We start from the raw sequence: 24284 nt of genomic DNA, 5'->3' as shown, positions 1-24284 counted from the left end.
CTCTACTCTGTAGAGAAAATGAAATTACTGATGCCAGAGGGCCTGACAAATCCAAGGTTTCATTATTATTAGAGAAAGGTGCAAAGCTGCAGCTCAGAAATGGAGAGGCGGTTTGGAAAGAGTGTGCACTTGGGAATCAGGACACTGGGACTCTAAATTCTGGCTCTGTCACTGGCCTGCTGCTGTGACCATAGACAAGTCACTTCACTTCCCTGGGCCTCAGTTTCCTCGTCTGTGAAATGGGGGTTCAATTCCTGTTCTCCCTCCCCCTTAGACTGTGAACTTCATGTGGGATAGGGCATTTTTCCAACCTGATGATCTTGTATTGACCCCAATGCTTAGTACAGAGCTCAGTGCATAGTAAGCACTTTACAAATACCACATTATGAATCTGGCAGAGGCATCTCCCTCTTGTCTGGTAAGGCCTAGCCTCCAGCCAAAGAAGTCAGAGAGAGTTTGGAAGCTGACTGGGGGAGGATAGAGAGGATTTTGTGAGCTATGCTCCCTGCCCTTTGCCCTAATTCAAAAGATAAGTCCTGGGAGGGCAGGAAGGGGAGGGGGGATTCTGGGACCAGAGGCAGGGCAACTGTGGGATGGTTGATGCAAATGGGATTTAGAGCCCATGAGGGGGGCACAGAGGAGGGCATAGAGATGGCTGAGAGAGGCCTCTGAGCAAAGATGAAACCAACTGGGTCAGTTCAGTTTAAAGAAGAGAATGCTGGGGGAGGGGATGGGCTCAATGACCCTCTTTCTCCACTGGGGTTTCACAGGCCAATGGGAGTTTAAAGAAGCAGTGTCGCCTAGTGGAAAGAGCTTGGGCCTGGGAGACAGAGGACCTGGAGTCCATCATCATCATCAATGGTATTTATTGAGCACTAACTGTATGCAGAGCACTCTATTAAGTGCTTGGGAAAGTACAACACAACAGAGTTGGTAGATATGTTTGCGGCCTACAACAGCTTACAGTCCAGAAAGAGACACAGATACTTAAGTAATTTATAATTTACTATTTAAAGATACTTACATTAGTGCTGCAGGGTTGTGGGGGGGAGGGTGAATATCAAATGCCCAAAGCACACAGATCAAGTGCAAAGATATTGTAGAAGTCATTTAACTTCTCTTTGCCTCAGTTACCTCATCTGTAAAATGGGAATTAAGACTGAGCCCCATGTGCAACAGATACTGTTTCTGACCTGATTAGCTTGTACCTACCCCAGTGCTTAGTACAATGCCTGGCACATAGTAAGCGCATAACAAATACCATAATCCATTCATTCATTCAATCATATTTATTGAGAGCTTACTTTGTGCAGAGCACTGTACTAAGCACCTGGAAAGTACAATTCAGCAATAGAGACAATCCCTGCCCACAATGGGCTTAAAGTCTAGAATGGGGGAGACAAACATCAAAACAAGTAAACACACATCAATAGCATCAATATAAATAAATAGAATTATAGATATGTACACATCAAAACAAGCAAACAGACATTAATATAAATAAATAGAATTATAGATGTGTACATATATACACAAGTGCTGTGGGCCCTAGTGAGAGCTCACCTCCTCCAGGAGGCCTTCCCAGACTGAGCCCCCTCCTTCCTCTCCCACTCCTCCCCCTTTCCATCCCCCCTGCCTTACCTCCTTCCCTTCTCCACAGCACCTGTATATATGTATATATGTTTGTACATATTTATTACTCTATTTATTTTACTTGTACATATTTATTCTACTTTTTTATTTTGTTAATATGTTTTGTTTTGTTCTCTATCTCCCCCTTCTAGACTGTGAGCCCACTGTTGGGTAGGGACCATCTCTATATGTTGCCAACTTGTACTTCCCAAGCGCTTAATACAGTGCTCTGCACACAGTAAGCGCCCAATAAATACGATTGAGCAAAGGGAGCTGAGGGATAGGGGGGTCTTAATCTGGGAAGGCCTCTTGGAGGAGGTGAGCCTTCAGCAGGGCTTTGAAGGGGAAAGCGCGATTGCTTGGTGGATTTGAGGAGGGAGGGCGTTCCAGGCCAGAGGTAGGACGTGGGCCAGGGGTTGACAGCGGAACAGGTAAGACTGAGGCACTGTGAGAAGGTTGGCACCAGATGAGCGGAGTGTACAGGCTGGGATGTAGAAGGAGAGAAGGGAGGTGAAGTAGGAGGGGGCAAGGGGATGGACAGCTTTGAAGCCAATAGTGAGGAGTTTTTGCTTGATACAGAGGTTGATAGGAAAGAAGAGAGAGGGAGCCAGGCTTAATTAGGGAAGGCCTCTTGGAGGAGATGTGACCTAGATTAGATTTTGAAGGTGGGAAGAGTGGCGGTCTGGTGCTTATGAAGAGGGAGGGAGTTCTAGCTAGGGGGAGGATGTGGGAAAGGGACCAGTGGTAAGATCAACAAGATAGAGGTACAGTGAGTAAGCTGGTGCTAGACAAGCTAAGTGAGTGGGCTGGGCTATAATAGGAGACTAGTGAGGTGATGTAGGAGGGAGCAAACTGATTGAATGCTTTAAAGCCAGTAGTAAAGAGTTTCTGTTTAATGCAGAGGTGGATAGGCAACTACTGGAGGTTCTTGATTGCGGATCTTTTAGACTGTGAGCCCACTGTTGGGTAGGGACTGTCTCTATATGTTGCCAACTTGTACTTCCCAAGCGCTTAGTACAGTGCTCTGCACACAGTAAGCACTCAATAAATACAATTGATGATAATGATGATGATGGACTGAACATTTTTTAGAAAAATGTGCAATGGACTGAAGTATGGACTGGAGTGGGAAGAGACAGGAAGCAGGGAGGTCAGTGAGGAGGCAGATGCAGTAGTCAAGGGGGGATAGGATAAGTGCTTGGATCAGCATAGTAGCAGTTTGAATGGAGAGGAAAGGGCAGATTTTAGCAATGTTGTGAAGGGTGAACCCACAGGATTTCATGACAGATTGAATATGTGGGTTGAATGAGAAAAAAAGATGAGCCGAGGACAACACCAAGGTTACAGGCTTGTGAGCTAGGGAAGATAGTGGCATTGTCTACAGTGATGGGAAAGTCAGAGGGTGGACAGGGTTTGGGTGGGAAGGTAATAAGTTCTGTTTCAGACATGTTGAGTTTGAGGTGTTGGTGGGTAATTTGGGTAGAGATGCCCTGGAGGCAGGAGGAAATCCGAGACTGCAGAAGAGGGCTGGAGGTTTAGATTTGGGAATCATCCTCCTGGAGAGGTAGCTAAAGCCATGGGAGCAATGAGTTCTCCAGGGGAGTGGGTGTAGACTGAAAGTCCTATATTGGACCTGCAGCACAGCACAGCAAGTCACTTCACTTCCCTGGGCCTCAGTTACCTCATCTGTAAAATGGGGATTGAGACTGTGAGCCCGACGTGGGACAGAGACTGTGTTCAACCCAATTTGCTTGTATCCACCCCAGTGCTTAGTACAGTGCTTGGCAGATAGAAAGCACTTAACATTGTCTACTCTCCTTCTCCCTTAGACTGAACCTCGTGTAGGACAGAGACTGTGTCCGATCTGTCCGAGCATATTCCCCAAAGCTGAGTACAGTGCTGGGCACATAGTAAGCACTTAACAAATGCCAGCATTATTGTTATTTTAAAGTCCTAAATGCTGGCCAAAGGAAATGAAGAAATCTGCTTCCCTGGGGATATTCATGAACAGGATCTCTGCCAGCCCTTCAGGCCAGGAGGATGGACAAGGTGACCTCTAGTGAGAGACTTCTGGTAGTCTCTCCACCAGCAGCTGGGTCTCCCCTCCTCCATCATGACTTTCCTTCTCCCCTCCTTCCCCCCCTTACCTCTGCCCTCCCCGCCCCCCCCCGGCTTCTGGCCCAATCTTCCTTCTGAGTTGGTCCAAGGGCAAGCATCTAGCTGAGGGTGAGGGAGAATCCCCGGGGTCCTCAGCGGTCCTGCAGATCTCGCCCTCAACATTCCAGCTGCACACCGTCACCCTCCTCTCCCTGAAAGGCTGCCCCACACCTGCACTCTGGACATTTTCCGTCCCTTAATTCCTCGCCTTACCTATGTTGAGAGGAATTAGACCAGAACTCCCTGCCAAGTCCCCTCATTTCTTATTTCAGCTGGAGTGGAGGGCACCGAGACCAAATGAGATCCGTTTTCTGACATTTGCTCATTTTTGAGATAGAAGCCAGGTGTTCCCCAGTCAAAGAGTCCTTGGGATTTCAGTTCTGGCTGGGGCACTGAATGCCAGAAACAGAAATTGATAAGCGAGCTGGGGGCATTGTATGTAGTTCGAGTCTCCAGTGCCCTGCAGCGGGCTCTCACTCTGGAAAGATGGCCAGTCATTTCCCTGCTGAGAACATAAAGCACCCAATGCCAGAAGGCACTGAAGCTCTGCGATGCTACTTTCATGGGTCTCACCCTTTTCCTCTCATATGCTTCTGCGGGATTTCATGACTCACTTTCTATTGCTGATGGGATTATTGGTAAGACTGCCCCAGTGGGCATTCTGGTCTGGGCAGGAAGTTCCCTGCCACTAACTCTGCCATCAGTGATGTTATGTGGCATGTCCTAACCTCAGAGGTTTCCCCTCAGTGGCCTGACACTACAGAAATGGATCTATTGGGTGAACGTATTCCAACCCTGGACATGGTCAGAGCCCAGAGGCCTCATCTCTCTCAGTCCAGAGGGAGAAAAGAAGAAGGAAGCAGCATCATCTGTGACAGGAACCATGCTCTCCTCTGGCACAAGTTTCCTCTCTGGTGCAATCAATTATATTTATTGAGTCACTTGTCTTTTGTCTGACCTTGGACAAGTCACTTAACTTCTCTGTGCCTCAGATTTCTCATCTGCAAAACAGGGATTCAATACCTCTTCTCCCTCCTACTTATACTGTGAACCTCACATGGGACAGGGACTGCATCTGACCTGATTAATTTGTACCTAGTCCAGTGCTTAGTACAATCAATCAATCGTATTTATTGAGCGCTAACTGTGTGAAGAGCACTGTACTAAGTGCTTGGGAAGTACAAGTTGGCAACATATAGAGACAGTCCCTACCCAACAGTGGGATCACAGTCTAAAAGGCTTAGTACAGTGCTTGACACAGAGTAAGTGCTTAACAAGAAGCACTTAAGAAGCAGTATGGCATAGTAGACAGAGCACGGGCCTGGGAGTCAGAAGGATCTGGGTTCTAATTCCAGCTTTGCCACTTGTCTGATGTGTGAGTTTAGGTAAGTCACTTCTCTGTGCCTCAGTTCCCTCATCTATAAAATGGGGATTAAGACTATGAGCTCCATGTGAGAAATGGACTGCACCCAACCTGATTACCTTATATCTACCCCAGAGCTTAGTACAGTGCCTGGCACATAGTAAGTGCTTAACAAATACCATATAACTATTATTATTATTATTTATTATTAATAAGCACCTATGGTGTGCCAAGCACTGTACTGAGTGCTTGCAAGTGTGCAATAGAGTTAGGGAACATAAGACTTGATCTCAGTCTATCGGGGCAAAGAATTTGTTGTCCCACACAAGAAGCCCTCTTCGTGAGGAGTCATGGTGGGCCTGAATCAGACCACGAAAGAGCAGAGTGGCTCCATAAGGCCCAACCCAGAGGTGAAGCTGACTGATGAAGGAGGGTAGCTAATGGGGGGGCATTTGGAGGAGATTCACTCAATTGTATTTATTGAGCACTTACTGTGTGCAGAGCACTGTACTAAGTGCTTGGAAAGTACAATTTGGCAACATATAGAGACAATCCCTATCCAACAATGGACTCACAGTCTAGGAGATGGGACTTTAGCCAGAGGAGGTTAACCTCTTTGACTTTCAGTCTGTGGCTGTGGCCCCCTTCCCACCCCAGAATGGCCTCTGAGTCCTTTTTAACTCAAATGCAAGGAGGTAGGCCTTGTCTCTCCCCCTGTAACTCCTCAAGGGCAAGGATCATATCATCATCATCATCAATAGTATTTATTGAGCGCTTACTGTGTGCAGAGCACTGTACTAAGCGCTTGGGAAGTACAAGTTGGCAACATATAGAGACAGTCCCTACCCAACAGTGGGATCATATCTAATTCCTTTAGTGTCAATGAATGTTCCGTGAACCCTAATGTAAAATATATGAAGTAAAATGAAGTGAATGAGGTGAAGTAGAAGGAAATGAAGTGAATAGAAGATGCACCCTCTGGGCCAGTTTCAGACATTTGGTCCCATGGTGGCAGGGCAAGATTTGTCTCCCCCTTCCTTTCAGTATGACATCATTACGTCCCACTGCATGTAATAAGGTTGTACAAAATTCCGCCTAAACCCCCATGAGATGGCAGCTAGGAAGGGACCCCAGGGACTGTTCCACAGTGGAAAATCTTGTCCAAGTGGAGAAAAGTCCAGGGGATTATGATTGGAGGAGAGCTGAAGGGGACCTTGGCACCAGGTAAGCCCTAAAGGAAGAGGCCATTCAATTTGGGGGCCGTTGCTTCCGATGTGGGGCTTCTGTGCATCTGCCCCCCCCCCCCCACCCCCGCCCTAAAGCAAGTTAACAATCAACCAACCAGTCAGTAAAAAAATATTTACAGAGCCTATGATGGGGAGGGGAGTATCTCTGTGCCTAGCACTGGAGATCCATGTTAGAGCCCAAGCCCAGTCCCTGCCCTCAGGGAGCTCCGAGTCTGATAGGGGAGATTGGACAAACTCATAATAAGGTATTCATTTAATCATTCAATCATATTTATTGAGCACTTACTGTGTGCAGAGCACTGAACTAAGCACTTGGGAGAGTAAAATACAACAATTAACAGGGGACATTCCCTGCCAGACACAGGATGAGGATGAGCTGACTGGGACATCCATCTTTGAAAGTTTGACAATGTGATGGGGGAGCCAGGAAATAAATACACACACACACACACACACACACACACACACACACACACGTGTGCACACTCTCTGTACTGGGCAGTTGCGGAGTAATAATAATAATAATAATCATGGTATTTAAGTGCTTACTATGTGCCAAGCACTGTACTAAGCACTGGGATGGATGCAAGCAAATAGGGTTGGACGCAATCCCTGTCCCATGTGGGGCTCACAGTCTCAATCCCCATTTTATAGATGAGGTACCTGAGGCACAAAGAAGTTAAGTGGCTTGCCCAAGGTCACACAGCAATAATGATAATTGTAGTATTTGTTAAGCGCTTACTATGAAGCAGCGTGGCTCAGTGGAAAGAGCATGGGCTTTGGAGTCAGAGGTCATGGGTTCAAATCCCAGCTCTGCCAATTGTCAGCTGTGTGACTTTGGGCAAGTCACTTCACTTCTCTGGGCACCAGTTACCTCATCTGTAAAATGGGGATTAAGACTGTGAGCCCCACGTGGGACAACCTGATCACCTTGTAACCTCCTCAGCACTTAGAACAGTGCTTTGCACATAATAAGCGCTTAATAAATGCCATTATTTATTATTATTATGTGCCAAGCACTATACTAGGGTAGATACAAGGTAATCAGGTTGGACGCAGTTCCTGTTCCACACAGGGCTCACAGTCTTAATCCTCATTTTGTAGATGAGGTACCTGAGGCACAGAGAAGTGAAGTGACTTGCCCAAGGTCCCACAGCAGACAAGTGGTGGAGCCAAAATGAGAACCCAGGTCTTTCTGACTCCCAGGTCCATGATCTATCCACTAGGCCACATTGCTCCTAAGTGCTTAAGTACTCAGTACCCCTCACGGTCTCATTTACATATCTTATATATTCATTCATTCAATAGTATTTATTGAGCACTTACTATGTGCAGAGCACTGTACTAAGCACTTGGAAAGTACAAGTTGGCAACATATAGAGATGGTCCCTACCCAACAACGGGCTTACAGTCTAGGAGGGGGAGACAGACAACAAAACAAAACATGTAGATAGGTGTCAGAATCATCAGAACAAATAGAATTAAAGCTATATGCACATAATGAATAAAATAAATGGAATAGTAAATATGTACAAGTAAAATAGAGTAATAAAACTGTACAAATACTGACTGAGCCCCCACCTTCCTCTCCCCCTCCTCCCCCTCCCCATCCCCCCACCTTACCTCCTTCCCCTCCCCACAGCACCTGTATATATGTATATATGTTTGTACGTATTTATTACTCTATTTTATTTGGACATATTTATTCTATTTATTTTATTTTGTTAATATGTTTTGTTTTGTTCTCTGTCTCCCCCTTCTAGACTGTGAGCCCGCTGTTGGGTAGGGACCGACCATCTCTATATGTTGCCAACTTGTACTTCCCAAGCGCTTAGTACAGTGCTCTGCAGACAGTAAGCACTCAATAAATACGATTGAATGAATGAATGAATATACAAGTGCTGTGGGGAGGTGAAGAAAGTAGGGCGGGGGGGGATGGGGAGGAGGAGAGGAAAAAGGAAAAAATATAACCCATTACCTTCTCCTATGTATAATTTACTTTAGTGTCTGGCTCTCTTGATAGAATGTAATAATAATAATAGCAATGGCATTTATTAAGTTCTTACTATGTGCCAAGCACTGTTCTAAGAGCTTGGGGGGATACAAGGTGATCAGGTTGTCCCATGGGGGACTCACAGTCTTCATCCCCATTTTACAGATGAGGTAACTGATGCACAGAGAAGTGAAGTGACTTGCCTAAAGTCACACAGCTGACAATTGGTGGAGTGGAGATTTGAACCCATGACCTCTGACTCCAAAGCCCATGCTCTTTTCCACTGAGCCACGCTGCTTCTCTAGTAAGAACTTAACAAATACCGTGATTATTATTATTATTATTACTCCCCGAGTGCCCAGTACAGAGAGTGTAATTTCCTTGAGGGCAGGGATCATGTCTACTAATCCTATTGTACTCTCCCAAGTGCTTGGTACAGTGCTCTGCACACAGCAGGTACTCAGTCAATACGATTGATTAATTGACAGAGGGAGGAGAAGAAATTATCTTTGTCCTCAAAGGGCTGACAGTTTGAGGAGGTAGACAGGATCAATCAATCAGTGGTATTAATGAACACTTACTATGTGCAGAGAACTGCACTAAGCACTTGGGAGAGTACAACACAGCAGAATTGGTAAACAAGATCCCTGCACTCAAAGAGCTTGCGATCTAGAGGGGGAGATAGATGTTAAAATAAATTACAGATAGGGGAAGCAGCAGAGCATAAGGATATCAATCGATCAAATAATGGCATTTATTGAGAGCTTATTGTGTGTAGAGCACTGTACTAAACCCTTGGAAAAGGACAAACCGCTACCCTGCTCGTTCAAGCTCTCATCCTTTCCCACCTGGACTACTGTATCAGCCTCCTCTCCAATCTCCCATCCTCTTGTCTCTCCCCACTTCAATCCATATTTCACGCCGCTGCCCGGATTGTCTTTGTCCAGAAACACTCTGGGCATGCTACTCCCCTCCTCAAAAATCTCCAGTGGCTACCAATCAACCTACGCATCAGGCAGAAACTCCTCACCCTTCAAGGCTGTCCATCACCTCGCCCCCTCCTACCTCACCTCCCTTCTTTCCTTCTACAGCCCACCCCGCACCCTCTGCTCCTCTGCTGCTAATCTCCTCACCGTGCTTCATTCTCACCTGTCCCGCCATCGACCCCCGGCCCACGTTATCCCCCTGGCCTGGAATGCCCTCCCTCCCAACATCCACCAAGCTAGCTCTCTTCCTCCTTCAAGGCCCTACTGAGAGCTCACCTCCTCCAGGAGGCCTTCCCAGACTGAGCCCCCTCCTTCCTCTCCCCCTCCTCCCCTTCTCCAATCCCCCTGCCTTACCTCCTTCCCTTCCCCACAGCACCTGTATATATGTTCGTATGTATTTATTACTCTATTTATTTATTTTACTTGTACATATCTATTCTATTTATTTTATTTTGTTAATATGTTTTGTTTTGTTCTCTGTCTCCCCCTTCTAGACTGTGAGCCCACTGTTGGGTAGGGACCGTCTCTATGTGTTGCCAACTTATACTTCCCAAGCGCTTAATACAGTGCTCTGCACACAGTAAGTGCTTAATAAATATGATTGATTGACAGTACTTTAGAGTTAGTAGACACGATCCCTGCCCACAAGGAGCTTATAGTCTACAGGAGGAAACAGACATTAAAATAAATTACAGATAGGGGAAATAGTAGAGTATAGACTATGTACATGAAAGCTGGAGGTGGAGGTAAGATCAAAGTGGAGGTACAGACCCAAGTGTATATGTGATGCAGAAGGGAGGGAGGGAGAATAAGGTGGGGAGATTAGGGGTTAGTCAGGAAAGCTTCTTGGAGGAGATATGATTTTAGGAGGACTTTGGAGATTGGGAGAGTGCTGATCTATTAGATATGAAGGGGGAGGGAGTTCCAGTTAGGAGAGAGGATGTGAGGGAAGTACAGTGAGTAGGTGGGTGCTAGAGGAGCCAAGCAAGTGTGTTATAGTAGGAGAGAAGCAGCATGGACAAGTGGAAAAATTGCCCCAGCCTGCGAGTCAGAGGACCTTTCATTCATTCATTCAATCGTATTTATTGAGTGCTTACTGTGTGCAGAGCACTGTACTAAGCACTTGGAGTGCTCTGGACACAGTACGTGCTCAATAAATACGTTTGAATGAATGAATGGATGAAAATATAGTGCAGCAATAAAGAGAGACAATCCCTGCCCACGACGGGCTCACAGTCTAGAGAAGGAGAGACAGACATCAATATAATCCCAGCTCTGCCATTTGTCTGTTGGGTGACCTTGGGCAAGTGACTTAACTCTTCTGTGCTTCATTTCTCTTATCTACAAAATGGGGATTCAATCCCTGTTCTTCTTTATACTTAGGATGTGAGCCCCATGTGGGACCTGATTATCTTGTATCTATTCCAGTGCTCAGTAAAGTGCTTGGCACATAAGCGCTTAACAAATACCACAATTATGTACAGGTCAGTCAGAGTCAGGAATTTCAGTTTGATTCAAGGGAACAGGATGTTACTGCTGGCATTCAAAGTTGGGGAGGGATGGGAATTGATCAGTGCTTGGGGAAAGATCATTCTTGCTGCAGTGTTTAGGGTAAAGTGGAGTAGAGGCTGGAGCCAGGGAGGCCAGCAAGGAGGCTGTTACCTCAATGCAGGCATGAGATGATTAAGGTTCATGCTATGCTGTGGTAGTGGGAGCAAAGAGGAAGGTGTGGATCTGTGAAAAATTGCTGGGGAACATTTAGCAGGACTGGGACAGCTGAGAGTGAGGCATCAAAGAGTGCAACAGGGTTCTGGATGAAAAGGATGGGGAGGGGAGGGAAAAGTTAGGAGTGAGGAGTGTTGAAAAGGGAAGATGGGAGTGGGGTTCTGTCACCCATTCTAGGGTCTCCTACAGGTCTTTTATCTACAACTCCAAGTCTGAACAATCGATCAAACAGCCAGTCGATCAATGGTATTTACTGAGCACTTACTGTGTGCAGAGCACTGTACTAAGTGTTTGGGAGAGTATAAGGCAACAGATTTGGTGGACACAATTCCTGCCCTTAAAGATCTTGCAAGGAATCCTCCTGGCAGGTTGTTCTCTCTGTTAAAATCCCTCCATTCCCCAGCCTGTTGTCCTGAAGTTGGGGTGTGGGATGAGGAGGAGAAAGACAAGTACGAATGGTAAAAAATATTTTGCCTTTTTGGGCGGCTATGGAAATCCTTCAGCTCCTTGTGTGTGTATATATATATATATATATAAAATATCCAATTGGTCATTCATTTATTTATTTGGATTACCCTACTTATAAATATTTTCATGTCTTTTCCATCAGAGTGTAACTCCTTGTGGCCAGGGAACTTGTCTTGTGCTTCTGTCACAATTCCCCAAGTATTTGGTTCAGGACGTTACACCTAGTGTGTGCTCCAAAAATATCATTACTACTACTACTACTATGACTACTACTACTACTACTACTACTACTACTACTACTACTACTACTACTACTACTCTGATCAATCAATGGTATTTATTAAGCACTTATTGTGTGCATAGCACTCTACTAAGTGCTTGGAGAAGTACAATACAACAGAGTTGGAATGTGAGATCCCTACCCACAAGAAGCTTCCAGTCTACAGGGGGAGACAGACATTAAAATAAATTATACATAGGGGAAATAGTAGAGTATAAAGATATTTTTCACAAGTTCTGTGTGGGAACCTTTACTTCTTAACTCTCCATCAACCACTGGAGGTTGAGGGTGAAGGATGATGGCAGGATAAGGTGCTGCTTAGCTGGGATTTCTGGGCAGAGATACCCACTGAATATTGTGGGGAGGGTACTGGGCTGAGTGGGGTCTCTAAATCAAAGGCTAGATGACTTCCATCCAGCAGGAGGTAAATTCTCAAGGATGTCAATCTATCACTCCATCAATCATATTTATTGAGTGCTTACTATATGCAGAGTATTTACTAAGTGCTTGGGAGAGTACAATATAACAGAGTTGGTAGATACATTCCCTGACTACAAGGACCTTACAGTCTAGAGGCAGACATAGACATGAAAATAAATTACAGATATGTACATAAATGCTGTGGGGCTGAGGGTAGGGTAAATAGCAAGTACTTAAAGGGTACAGATCCAGGTGCATAGGTGACACAGAAAGGAAAGGGAGAAGGAAAGATGGGAGCTTAGTCAGGGAAGGCCTCTTGGAGGAGTTGTGATTCTAGTGGGCTTTGAAGGTGGGGAGGGGGGTGGTCTGTCCAGTACCAAGGGGGAGGGAGTTCCCGGCCAGAGGCAGGACGTGGGCAAGGGGTCGATAGCGAAATAGATGAGATCGAGGTACAGCGAGTAGGTTGGTGTTAGAGAAGTGATGTGTGCAGCCTGGGTTGTGGTAGGAAATCAGCAAGGGAAGGTAGGAGGGAGCCAGCAGATTGAGTGCTTTAAAACTGATGGTAAGGAGTTGCTATTTGATGAGGAGGTGGATGGGCAACCACTGGAGGTTCTTGAAGAGGGGGGAAGCATAGACCGAATATCTCTTAGAAAAATAATCTGGGCAGCAAAGTGAAGTATGGACTGGAGTGGGGAGAGACAGGCTGCAAGGAAGTCAGCAAGAAGGCTGATGCAGTTGTCAAGGTGGTATAGGATAAGTGCTTGGACCAGAAGTTTAATGGAGAGGAAAGGGAGGACTTTAGCAATGTTGTGAAGGTAGAACCGACAGGATTTAGTGGCAGACTGAATATGGGGGCTGAATGAGAGAGGTGAGTCGAGGATAATGTCAAGGTTACAGGCTCACGAGGCAGGAAGGATAGTGGTGTTGTCTGCAGTGACATGAAAGACAGGAAAGTCAGGCAGAGAAACAGCATTGGCCTAGGGGAAAGAGCCCAGGCCTAGGAGTCAGAAGACCTGGTTTCTAATCCCAGCTCTGCACTTGCCTGCTGTGTGACCTTGGGCAAGTCATTTCACTTTTCCATGCCTCCATTTTCTTAGCTGTAAAATGGGGATTCGATCCCTGTTCACCCTCCCTCTTACTCTGTGAGCCCCATGTGGGACAGGGACTGTGTGTGATCTGGGTCTATTGTATCTACCCAAGGGCTTGACACACAGTAAGTGCTCAACAAATACCACAGTTATGATTAGGCAACTGGGCAGAAGTTCCAGAGGGAGATACTTTGGGGGACTGGTGATGTCATGGAGGCAGGGATGGAACCAGACCAGAGATCCTACTGTTCCCCACTCCTTTCTAAAAAAAAGGGGGCTCAGTGCAGTTCTCCTCCCAAACAACTGGGCAAATGCCCAAGGGGAATCTGACCCAGAGGAGCTCCTTGGATAACAATAAAGCCTAGGGCAGAGCAGAAGGGTTTTAGGAGATTGGAACAGAAATACATGTCCTAAAGGGAGGAAAGTCCATCTGCCACTTTCTCCAGCACACCACTCCCTACCCTTCAGTGGCTTGCCATTCCTCTCCCCTCCATCCCCCCACCCCCAGATCGAATTCAGTTTCTGGCCAAGGCCTGGCCTTCAGAGCTCTCCACCAGTGAGCCCCACCCTACCTGCTCTCATCTCCAAGACACTCTAGACTGCCTCTCTGTGCCAGCCCAGCTGGCATTGAGACTGCCCACACCCAGTAATCTCTCTTCTTCTACCTTTGAGCCTCTGCCCTGGCCACCCTTTCTCACAGAACAACCGCCCTGCAGCCCACCTGCCACTCTCTCTTCTTAAAAAGCAGTTGGAGGCCACCTCATCTAATCAATCAATCAATCAATAGTGTTTACTGGGTGTCTACTGTGTGCATAGCCCTGAACTAAGCACTTGGGAGAGGATGACTAAGGGACACGCAGGAAGGGCTCTGCACACAGTAAGAGCTCAATAAATACCACACTGATTGAGAGGGCAGGCTCTTGCCCTCCAGGAGATGACAGTCTAACCAGGAGTTCTGATTGTTAGCTTCCTGAGGAAGCCTTCACCGACTCACCTCACCCTCTTTGCCTCTTCAGAGTAAAATCTGTGACTTATTTCCTCCTCATTGTTATGAGTTCCAGAGGGAATGGAGAGGGAGTTCTAACCGGTCAAATATCCATGCATCCTTCCTCTCGTTTTTGTGGACTTTTAAGTTCATCCTCCTTGCTTCCCTGATTAGACTGGAAACTGCTCTGGAACAGGGACCGAGTGTCTCTAAGAGGGGCCGTGATTGTCCCATGTAGTGCTGTACCCACTCTGTGGGTCCTCGAGAAAGGGTCGGTGGTGCTGAAAGGTGGAAGGTCCCCTTCCTTCTCAGGATGATATAACCCCACTGGCCCCTCTGGCCTGCATATATTTGCGGTTCAACAGTCAGAGCCTCCTGTCTGGATACGTAATGGCCCTGAGATGGGGGCTGGGGGAAAGGGAGGTGGGCCAAGTCGACATTTTACACTTTACTGAGGGAACAGGGGGAGAAGCTGCCCCCTAAGTGTGTGAAGGCGACCCTGACCACCCTGGGTGGCTTTCATTTACTTTGGGAGTGTTTGTCCATTTGTGTTGGGCTCATGTTTAGATCGGAAGCCCCTCAGCCCCGAGGTGAGCAGAAAGAAGGGGGCAGCGAGACCAGATGTGCTACCAGGGCAGGCGGAGTTTACGATTCCCGCTCTCCTGACTCGCGCCCCCCCCCCCCCCCCGCCCCGCCCCGCCCCCGACCGCGGCAAAGCCCTTGGGGTCGGCAGTCCCAGGAGAGCCGGCTTTTCCCGGGAGATTCCTGTCGCCCGCCCCCTCGCCCTCTGCTCCAAGCCGAGCTCGCCGGCGCCGGTGTCTCCCCGGCGGGCGGGGCTTCTGGGGCCTCCGCTACCGCAAGGCCCGGAAACCCGGCGAACCCAGTCAATGAACAAAAAGGAGCGAACCGGGCACTTTTCCAACTTCCAAAGCGGTTCGGGCCGCGGCGGGACCACGTGCGCACACACCGGGGTGGCGGGAAAGGGGGCTCGGTCCAATTCAGACCTGCGGCCCTCAACAAACCCCCAACCCCACCTAATGTCTTTGTTCTCAAATTCGAGGTGAAGAACTCAGGGAGGGAGCAGGGCGGAAAGGCGCTCGAAACCCTCAGATTCCCTACGGCTCTCGGTTCCCACCCCACGCCGGCTCGGATGCTCCGGACTCCTCCGGACTCGGGCCCCAAATCGGGACAACCCCGTTAGAAAGCGGGCCGGGGCTGAAATCGTGGGGTTCGATTTGTCCGGAATGGGCCCCCGGCCTGGGAAGAAACTGTTAGGTGCTAATGTCTGCAGGCAAATGTTTCTCCGCAAAACCCAGCCCCCCCTCTCTCCCCCTTCCCCCCGCCCCCGACTCCCCCTTGAAGTTAAAAACTTTTGGCTCAGGAATGTGGTAGGGTTGGCCTCCTGCTATTCTCACTCCTCTGCCCCCAGTCTCCCACACTAAGGCCCTCCCCCCGCCCAATCTGGATTAGGCTGTACCTTTCTTCTTCCCTTCAAGGGCGAGGGTTTTATTCCCCTCTTTTCTGCCCAGAAGTCTCCCAAACAAAAGAGTCCTGGGCACCTCATCATCTCAAGAACCTGCAAGGTATTTAACCGGCTCCTTCCCCGCCGGCCCGGGGAGCAGAAAGTGGGGGTGTGCGTGTGAGTGTCGGTGTGTGTGTATGTGTGGGCGAGATTTGGGGGCGGAGGGGTGCTCGGGAGGTGGGGGGCAGAGCGGTGAGGACTGCATTTTCGGGTCGGAAGTTGATCTGGGGCGGTCTGGGGGTGGTGGTGGATATTTTTCCTTTGTTTGCTGGGACCCCGAGCAGCAGAGAGGGGCGGAACGGAGCAGAGCGGAGGGGAGCGCTCTTGCCCGCGGCTCCTCTCGGACCTTGCCGGGAGCGATTTGCGCCGTCTGGCGGGGCCGGGTCTCGCCCTGGTTCGAAGCTTTTGTCCCGCACCCGGGCCGGGTGGTGCAGCACGAGGACCGCTCCGAGTTGTAAGGAAGACATCTGCCCCGATGACTTCTCCCCCGCCGCCGCACGCGCTCGTCCCCTTTCTTTGGCGGGACGCTCCGGTTAACGCTTTGTTGGCCGGCGCATGGAGGATCTACGCCGGTCGACCCCGGGAGGGCACCGGGGTGGGGTGGGGTGTCTGAAGAGTCAGTCGGGGCTGAGGGGGATGAAGACTCCCGGGCTCTGCCATCCCCATCTTTCGTGCATGTGCCGCCTTGAACGTTTCCCTCCCCGGTGGCTCAAAGTGTCTGTCCCGGCGGAGTGTGGGTGTGTGTGTAGAGGAATCTCTGGGGCCCCCGAGCCCTGGCAGGGGGAGCAGCTGGGCAAACGAGTGGGGAGCTGGCTCTCTTTGTGTCTGCCTCTGCCCCTTTCCCTCGACCCTTCGTTGGGCGCCGTCTCTCGCACGCTCCTCCCAGCGTGCTAAGAGCCGGGGATGCTGGGGGAACGGGCCAGAGGCAGGCAAAACGGGCCAGAGGCAGGCAACGGTCACCAGCGCAAAGCTCTCCCACTCGGGCCCTACTTTGGACTTAAGTTTCCCCATTGCCCCTGCTATCTATTAGGCGGGAAGACGGAGGTGCGGGGAGGTGGGGTGGACAGGGGGAGGGGTGGGCTGGCCCAAGGGCAGAGTTGAAGCCCGGAGGTGCAGTTGGTTTTCGAGGGGAGGGGGGTGCCCGGGGTGGCGATGGGTGGCAGAGACCCGGCATCCAGCAGAGGAAAGAGATTTGGAAGCCTGGGACCCAGCCGGGGCATGAGTGCCCAGGGGCCCCTTCCCCCAACACCCCATCCCCTTCTTTCCCACAGGACTAGGTGTGGTGTGAGGGTCTGACATTTGCAGGGAGAAAACTGGGGAACATCCCGAGGCGCCCCCCTTCCTCTTCTCTTCCTCCCCATCTCCCCCTTCCTCCCTCCCCCCACCCCACCCCCTACACTGACCGGGGAAGTTTTTGGCAGGGCAGAGGCCCAGGAGACCTTCTAGTCCTGCCGGAGCTGGAGGCAGCAGAGGCCTCCAGGAGATGGGGTGGGGGATGGAGATTGGGGAGGATGGGGTGGGGCCCCTTCTTCCCTCTCTCCCCCCTCCCTCCCTCCCAACCAAAGAAACATTTGGGGAAACAGTTAGCTCCTGGCTCTCTATCTGCATTGACTTAGCCCTGAATCCTGGGTTAGGTTGGAGGCAAGGCGGGAGGGCAGTTTGGGGAGAAGTGGAGGGCCCAGAGGGAGTATCAAGGGGGCCTTTTCCTCCAAAATACCTTCCAAGTCCAGTTCCCCAGCCCTATCTCTTGTCCATCTCCCTAACCTCCCAGCACCAGCCTTGATCCTTGATGCCTGGAGAAAGTGGAGCACTTGACGGTGGAGCTGACCCCAGACCTGGAGATCTGGGTCACCTGTATGTCTCCAATTCCTGGGGCTTCTCAAGTCTGCTCCAGGGACAGGGGATGGAGCTGGATGAACCAGAACTGAGGTTTTGGCTTAGACATGGTCCCCAAACATCTGGGCTGGGGTCTCTGCATGGAGCCAGCCCAGAGATGAAGAGTGTTAAAGCACATGCCAGCCCAGCCAGTCAATCAGGCACTCAGCATCCACTGGGCTGGTGAGCGACAGGGAGAAAAGACCGGATCCTTTCCCTTGAGGAGCTGATTGATTGGGGAGGCAGGACACATACACACACACCACACACACACGTGTGCACACACACACACACACACCCCGCGCCCCACCCCCCACCCCTACTAGATGCTGGTGGAGGGTTGACAGGGGGAGGAGGAGACAGTCTGGGCACAGTAGATAGTAGGACACAGAGCATAAGTTGGAGAGGCATAAAAGGAACTGTAAGAAACTCTCAGCAGAAATAGTACCCTTTGCACCAATTTATGGGCTAGCAGGTTGCCTGAGTGATTGGAATGGTGTGAAGGAGGGGAACGGTGGGGGTGATCTAGGAAGGCTTCCTGGAGGAAGTGAGCTATAAGTAGCCTTTTGAAGGACAGGAGAGTTGAGGTTTGGTGAAGAGGAGGGACATTGCAGGGCTCTGTCCTTTGATTCCTGCTGGAGGAATTTAATTACTTGGCTGTTTTTGCTGGGAAGGAGGGTGTGAACTTTTTCACTGACTGCACAGGGGCAGTCATTACATCATTATACAGTAGGGAGCGGGGAGGGAGCCTGGAGTTGCGGATGGAGGAGGTGGACTTGAGTGCAGGAAGTATCTGTAAAATTGGAAAACTTGATTGAACAAACACTTTTCTCTCTCTTTCTCTCTCTCTCTCTCTCTCTCTCTCTCTCTCTCTCTCAACCCTTCTTTTTCTAGCCTTGAACAGAACCTCTTCCCTGGGAGAAGACTTCTAACTTGCCAGGCTTCCCCCATTCCAGGACGGCAACAGTCAGCACCATTCAGCAAGGAAGGAGCCTGCAGAGGAGCCAGGCAGAGCACTGAGTCCCTGCCACCATGGAAAGTGCCTGGCTGGGCAGGCTCATTCTGGGATGGACCGTGCTGGCATCCATGGGTCCAGTCCAGGGCCAATATGAAGGGGACTTGCAGATCGATCGTTTCGGGGGCTACGAGGAGAAGCATCCGCCCAGCCGAGTGAGGCGACGAGGCTCTGACACTTTACGAGGGTACGATCCTATTCTCTTCCCCCCACCCCACCCCGCCCCCTGCTCTGTGTTACATGTGCAGTATTCACAGAGCCTCGCAGCTAGATACTAATCAGTCAGCAAGTCTTTAAGCAGGACCCTTGGTGGGGGCCAGACACCTGTACCTGGCACTGGGAGTCCATCTTAGACAAGACACAGTTATTACAGATCCCAGGCTAATAGGGGGACAGGACAAACATTCAGGAAGCCCCCATCCACATGGGCAGACAAACACAGTCATGATAGAGATTAGCTGAGGGGAAGACATGGGGTCCTGCATGGGGCTGGTGGGTTGGACAGTGGGTGGGCTGAATTAGGGGAGGCTTCCTGGAGGAGGCAGCTTTTGAGCTGCAAAGTAAAGTGGCGGGGAGTGGGAGGGTGAACAGGAGCAGGGAGGCTGGTCCGTTTGAAGGGGATAATGAAAGCCAAGGCTTGGAGGCTGGAGATGAATGGAGGCAGGAGGGAGGTTGAGGTTTTGCCTGTGTGGAGCCCAGCCCAAGTTTGGAATTCTTATGCAGGTCTCCTCTGGGGACCATCCTGGCCAGAAATCTCATTATTGGAGTGGCAGCTCCCAGCTCCTGCTTGCCTGGGCAAATTGCGTCCATCCTTGTCTTGTCTTATTCCGTCGAGTCATTTCCAACCCATAGCAACACCATAGAACCTCTCCTAGAACACCCTGCTCTCCATCTGCAATCATTCTGGTAGTGTATCCATAGAGTTTTCATGGTAAAAAATACAGAAGTGGTTTACCATTGCTGCCTTCCGCACAGTAAACTTGAGTCTTCGCCCTCGACTCTCTCCCACGCTGCTGCTGCCCAGCACAGGTGAGTTTTGACTTGTAGCAGATTGCCTTCCACTCGCTAGCTACTGCCCAAGCTAGGAATAGAATGGGTAGGCCCCTGCTTAACTCTCCCTCCTATAGCTGCGGTTGGTAGAGTACGGGAAACTCTCCAGATGCAACCCTGAGAGGGCAGTGTCCATCCAGGAACAAATAATTCCAAGTGAACCCTGGGCTGCAGAATACAAAGGAGGGATGGGAATAACCAGTGGGTCCCACAGTGCTGGTGCAGCAATGCTCCAGCTGACACCCAATTGGAGAATGAGAGTTTGTGCATTTGCCAGGGAGTGTTAGTAGGCTGGGTGCCTAGGCACAGAGAGTGGTGGCAGAGCCGGCAGATTAGAGCTGCGTAGTTTAGGGCCCCAAGGAGCCCAGTTGCCCAGCACTGGGGCTCGTCTCCTGGTCCCTGGAGATGACAGATCTTAGCAGACTGAGCACTGTGTGGCAGCCTCCCAGGACAGGGAATGACTGAATAGGGATGGGGACAGGGCCATGTCTAACATGTGGACTGCTGGGAGCGCTTCCCAGCTCAGTGATCCCCAACCCCTCCCAATCAGCTCGAACACACTCAAAGTGCATCTGAAAGCAATGCTGACAGAGCAAGTGTCTGGTGGCGGGGGTGGGTGGACTGGACTCCTGCTTGGAGAAGGATAGAGGAGCCAGGGGGGTGGCTTGGATGAGCATGGAGATGGGGGATTGTAGCGGGGAGAGGGCATCCATGGCTGCAGTCGACAGAGAACTGGCCCATGGCTCTGGAGCATCCTCTGCAGGAGATGTGGGCTCAGGTCTTCAGGTGTGGTTGTGCAGGCCCAGGGATGGGTCTCCTATAAGGTGAGAGTTGAGGCACCCAGCTTCCAGGGTGGTCAGAGGGAGGGTGCTGACCTTCTTTCACTGGGTTCCTGAGGGATGGGACATTCTGAGCCTGGGGAACAGTTTTCCAACCCATTCAGAGGTGCCCCAAGCCCATCCCAGCCTTGGATGTTTTTCTCTGCCACTTTGGTTCTATTTTGGCACTTTGAGCTGCTTGGGTGGAGGGGTTAGGGGGTGAGGACAAAGTCTCCTTCCTCCTCCTCACCTCTCTACTCACTTTCTCCGCTCCTTCCCTCTTTCCTTCTTCCCAATCTCTCCCCATTCTACCTTCTTCGCCTCTGCAAGGAAGATCCCCCTCCATAGTGTCTTCCCAGTTGCTCTGATGCCTGTTTGGATATATTATTCACATGGGGACTCTGCTGACCCCCACTTTTGTGGGGGTCCCCAGAGGTAAGAGAGGATTAGGTCCCCTAATTGAGCTATCAGTGGGTCAGCAAAGTGACCACAGTGCCCAGGTTGGGGCTCTCTCACTCCTGACTCTGGGATCACTCCTGCCCTTTTCTGTCCCCTGGTTCCCCCATCTGCAAAATCAATCAGTGGTATTGATTGACTACTTACCCAATGCAGAGCACTGTACTCAGAGCTTGGGAGAGTACAGTACAGTAGGGTTGGAAAATGACTTGTCCCAGGGGCAGCCGGTTCTAACCCTGCTGATTTGCTGGCCACTGCCCAAGAATGTGAGTTGAATGGGGGAGCAAACTGGGGGAAGAGCCCGACTCATGGGAAGCAAGGATGGAACAATTATCTGGTTGGTTTGCTCTGCGTACACAGCCTGACCAGATCATTCATCCAAAAAAAAAAAAAAAAAAACCCACTCTAGGGCCTAAATGATGTGGCTGGGCTGTCTACACAAAGCAAACCAACTGGAGATTTTGCAGTGGCAGGCAGGGCAGTGGGAGCGGTGTTGGCAGTGGGCAGGTGTTGGGGAGGGGGATGTGGGGAGGACTTGGATGTGCTGCCCTCAGGCAGATACTAGCAATGTGAAGAGTGGGAGGAGTATGGGCATGCTGGGATGGAAGGGGGAAAACTCGGCAGTGGTCAGGGTGCCAGACCAACTGGATGACTGGTGAGACCGTGTGCACGCCTTGGGGAGATTTAATGAGAGGCAATTCCTGGGTCAGACCCACAGTGCTTCCAGCCCAGGGCTCTGTTTCTGTGGCAGCAGGGCGTTTGGAGGACCTAGGTGCTGGTTGCTCTCCTGGTCGCCCAGCCTCGTGGTCAGGGAAGGGTCCATCCAACACCCCTGATTCTTCCCCTCCCCATCCCCAGCTTCCCCTTTTGTGATTCAGCCTGGGCCATATGTCCCTGGATGTATCCCAATCCCTCTGGACTCTGCTGGGATTTCCAGCTGTACAACTTCCCCTGGGAATTAATTCCATCTGCTTACTCTCTGGGGTTGGATTTTGCGGGGCAGGGGAAGGGATGCGACAAAGGGTCTAAGGCTGTTCTCAGGGGTATCCCACCAAGGATCTCACAATTTCAAGCCCAGCCTGGCTCTGCAGGGCCCACTCATTCAATTGTATTTATTAAGCGCTTACTGTGTGCTCCTTCACCAGCTAAAAGACCACAGGTCCAGCCACTCCCTCGGGCCTGGACTTCCAGGCCAAGTCAGGTTGATTACTCTGTTTGCTTCGGGGATCACCCTGAGAGGAGCAATGGCAAACCTCACCACCCCAACAGTCTGCCTCACCCTGGAGCAGTGATCCGCACCAGGTTTTTAGACTGTTGAGGCAATATTGAAAGGTAATAAGTTCTTACACATCATAGAGAGAAGAGGGTCAGATGCTCGAAATATCAGTCTTGGCTACAGAACCCAGAGAGGCTCTGAGCAGCTGTTTGGTACGGGTAGGGCTGGGTGGCTCTTTTAAAAACCCTCTTCCCTCCAATGCACTGGTGTTCCCTAGGGTAGGAATTTGCTCTCCCTTTGGGAATGTTGACGTTTATTGAGTACCAACTGCGACTTGACTTTTTCACATTCCCCTTTCACAGACATAAGGGAATGCCATTTCCACAACCATTCCTAAAGAATGCGGGTGATCGTTACTACTTGGAAAATGGTCCCAGTGCCCGGGCAGTATGCCCAAAGTGAGACAGACTGCGGGCCCTCAGAGATCCAAGCACACATGCACACGCTGACCCAGATGGGTCATTTTGGAAGCTCCTTTTACTCTTTCCAAGCCCCCAGAGGCAGAGGGGTCAGACTGCCGAGATGTCTGTCAGCCAGTCTATGGAGGTAGTAAGCTCCTCCATTAGACTGAAAACTCCACAAGGGGAGGGATGGCGTCAACCAACTCTACCATCCCAAGCGCTTAGCACAGGGCTCTGCACACAGTAAACACTCAAAAAAGACCAACATAATTAACTTGTATCTACCCCAGTACTTAGAACAGTGCTTAGCACATAGTAAGTGCTTAACAAGTACCGTAATTATTATTAAAGACCATGGATCGATTACTAGACTGAGCAGTTGCAGGGGTCCCAGCTGTAAGCTGCTCCACAGCTGTGGAGCACCTCCCCTCCCACCCCCTCAGGTGGGAAACAAAGGCAGAGGCACAGAGCCCATTACTGGATTGGAGTGGGGAGAGCCAAGTGGGTGGATTTGGGGAGAAGAGGAGAGATGTTCAGAAGGAAGCATGATAGATTGCTCCCTGGCTTTGTGGTGAGGAAGTGGGAGGGACAGGAGTTAGTTAGACATCTGAGAAGAGAGCTGAGAAAAGTCAGGCAACTCCAAGAAGTTACCCAGCTGTTCCTCATCTCTGCCAAGGACAAGGCCAGAGGAAACTGACTCAGATTGCAGCAAGAGAAACTTGAGATAGACAAAAGGAAGATCATCCTGATTTTCGAGCAGATTAAACTTTAATCCTAAAATTCCAGCGCTGGGAGGAACTTCAGGAGGCCATCTTGTCTAGTCCCCTGCCTCCAGACAGGTGAACACCTAAATCATCTACAGTGCTTTAGGGCAGGAGCCTCCACAACCTCCCTGGGGAGCCCATTCCAGTGCTCCATAACCCTCTTCCAAGATCTGCCCTGCTTTCATTAAGTCCAGGTGACCAAGGAAGGTTGTGGAAACTTGTTCCTTGGAGGTTGGTAAGATTTGGATAGACTGTGCCAGGGCTTGCTTTGATACTTCATAACACGGCAGTATTATCAATGCTGGTAATTACTACACCACCACCACCACCCATTCAAAGTCTTCACAAATTTAAAATGTATAATTACATACACACTTGAGTCCTATTACATTTTTCATTCCCAACCAAGCACTGGAGAGGGGCATGGGATTTGAAGGGCTGGACCAGAAGACCTTTCTAGGTCCCTTCCAGTTTTGAGTGTCTAGGATTCTAGGGTCTGTGGGGGGTTGATGAGCCTTTTAAATAAGGCAAGTTATAGAACAAACACAGATCATCTCCAACTTTACAACAGACATCGTAAAGAAAGGGAAGAGGAAACCCTACCTTGGCAGAGTGAGAACATGTCTGGGGCAGTAGAGAGAGACATGTGCAAGGGGCATTGCCCATTCATTCATTCATTCAGTAGTATTTATTGAGCATTTACTGTGTGCAGAGCACTGTACTAACTGCTTGGGAGAGTACAGTGCAGCAACAAACAGACATA

At 50.0% G+C, this 24284-nt stretch overlaps 1 protein-coding gene and 1 non-coding gene across 2 annotated transcripts in view; one reads left to right on the top strand and one right to left on the bottom strand.

Moving 5' to 3' along the window:
- Positions 1 to 18773: 18773 nt before the first annotated feature.
- FBN3 (fibrillin 3) overlaps positions 18774 to 24284 on the top strand; it is a 96819-nt gene continuing 91308 nt past the window's right edge. Inside the window, exon 1 of the mRNA XM_038739886.1 lies at positions 18774 to 18943. Coding sequence (XP_038595814.1) covers positions 18774 to 18943 — 170 coding nt within the window. The remainder of the gene's footprint in view (positions 18944 to 24284) is intronic.
- LOC119920395 lies at positions 19796 to 19933 on the bottom strand. The gene has a single exon (XR_005448144.1). It is a non-coding gene; the product is annotated as a small nucleolar RNA SNORA7 (small nucleolar RNA).

This window comes from Tachyglossus aculeatus, chromosome X1, assembly GCF_015852505.1.
Source record: "Tachyglossus aculeatus isolate mTacAcu1 chromosome X1, mTacAcu1.pri, whole genome shotgun sequence".
NCBI classification, from domain to species: Eukaryota; Metazoa; Chordata; class Mammalia; order Monotremata; family Tachyglossidae; genus Tachyglossus; species Tachyglossus aculeatus.
The sequence above is the reverse complement of the archived record's forward strand: the minus strand, read 5'-3'. Positions and strand labels throughout refer to the sequence as shown.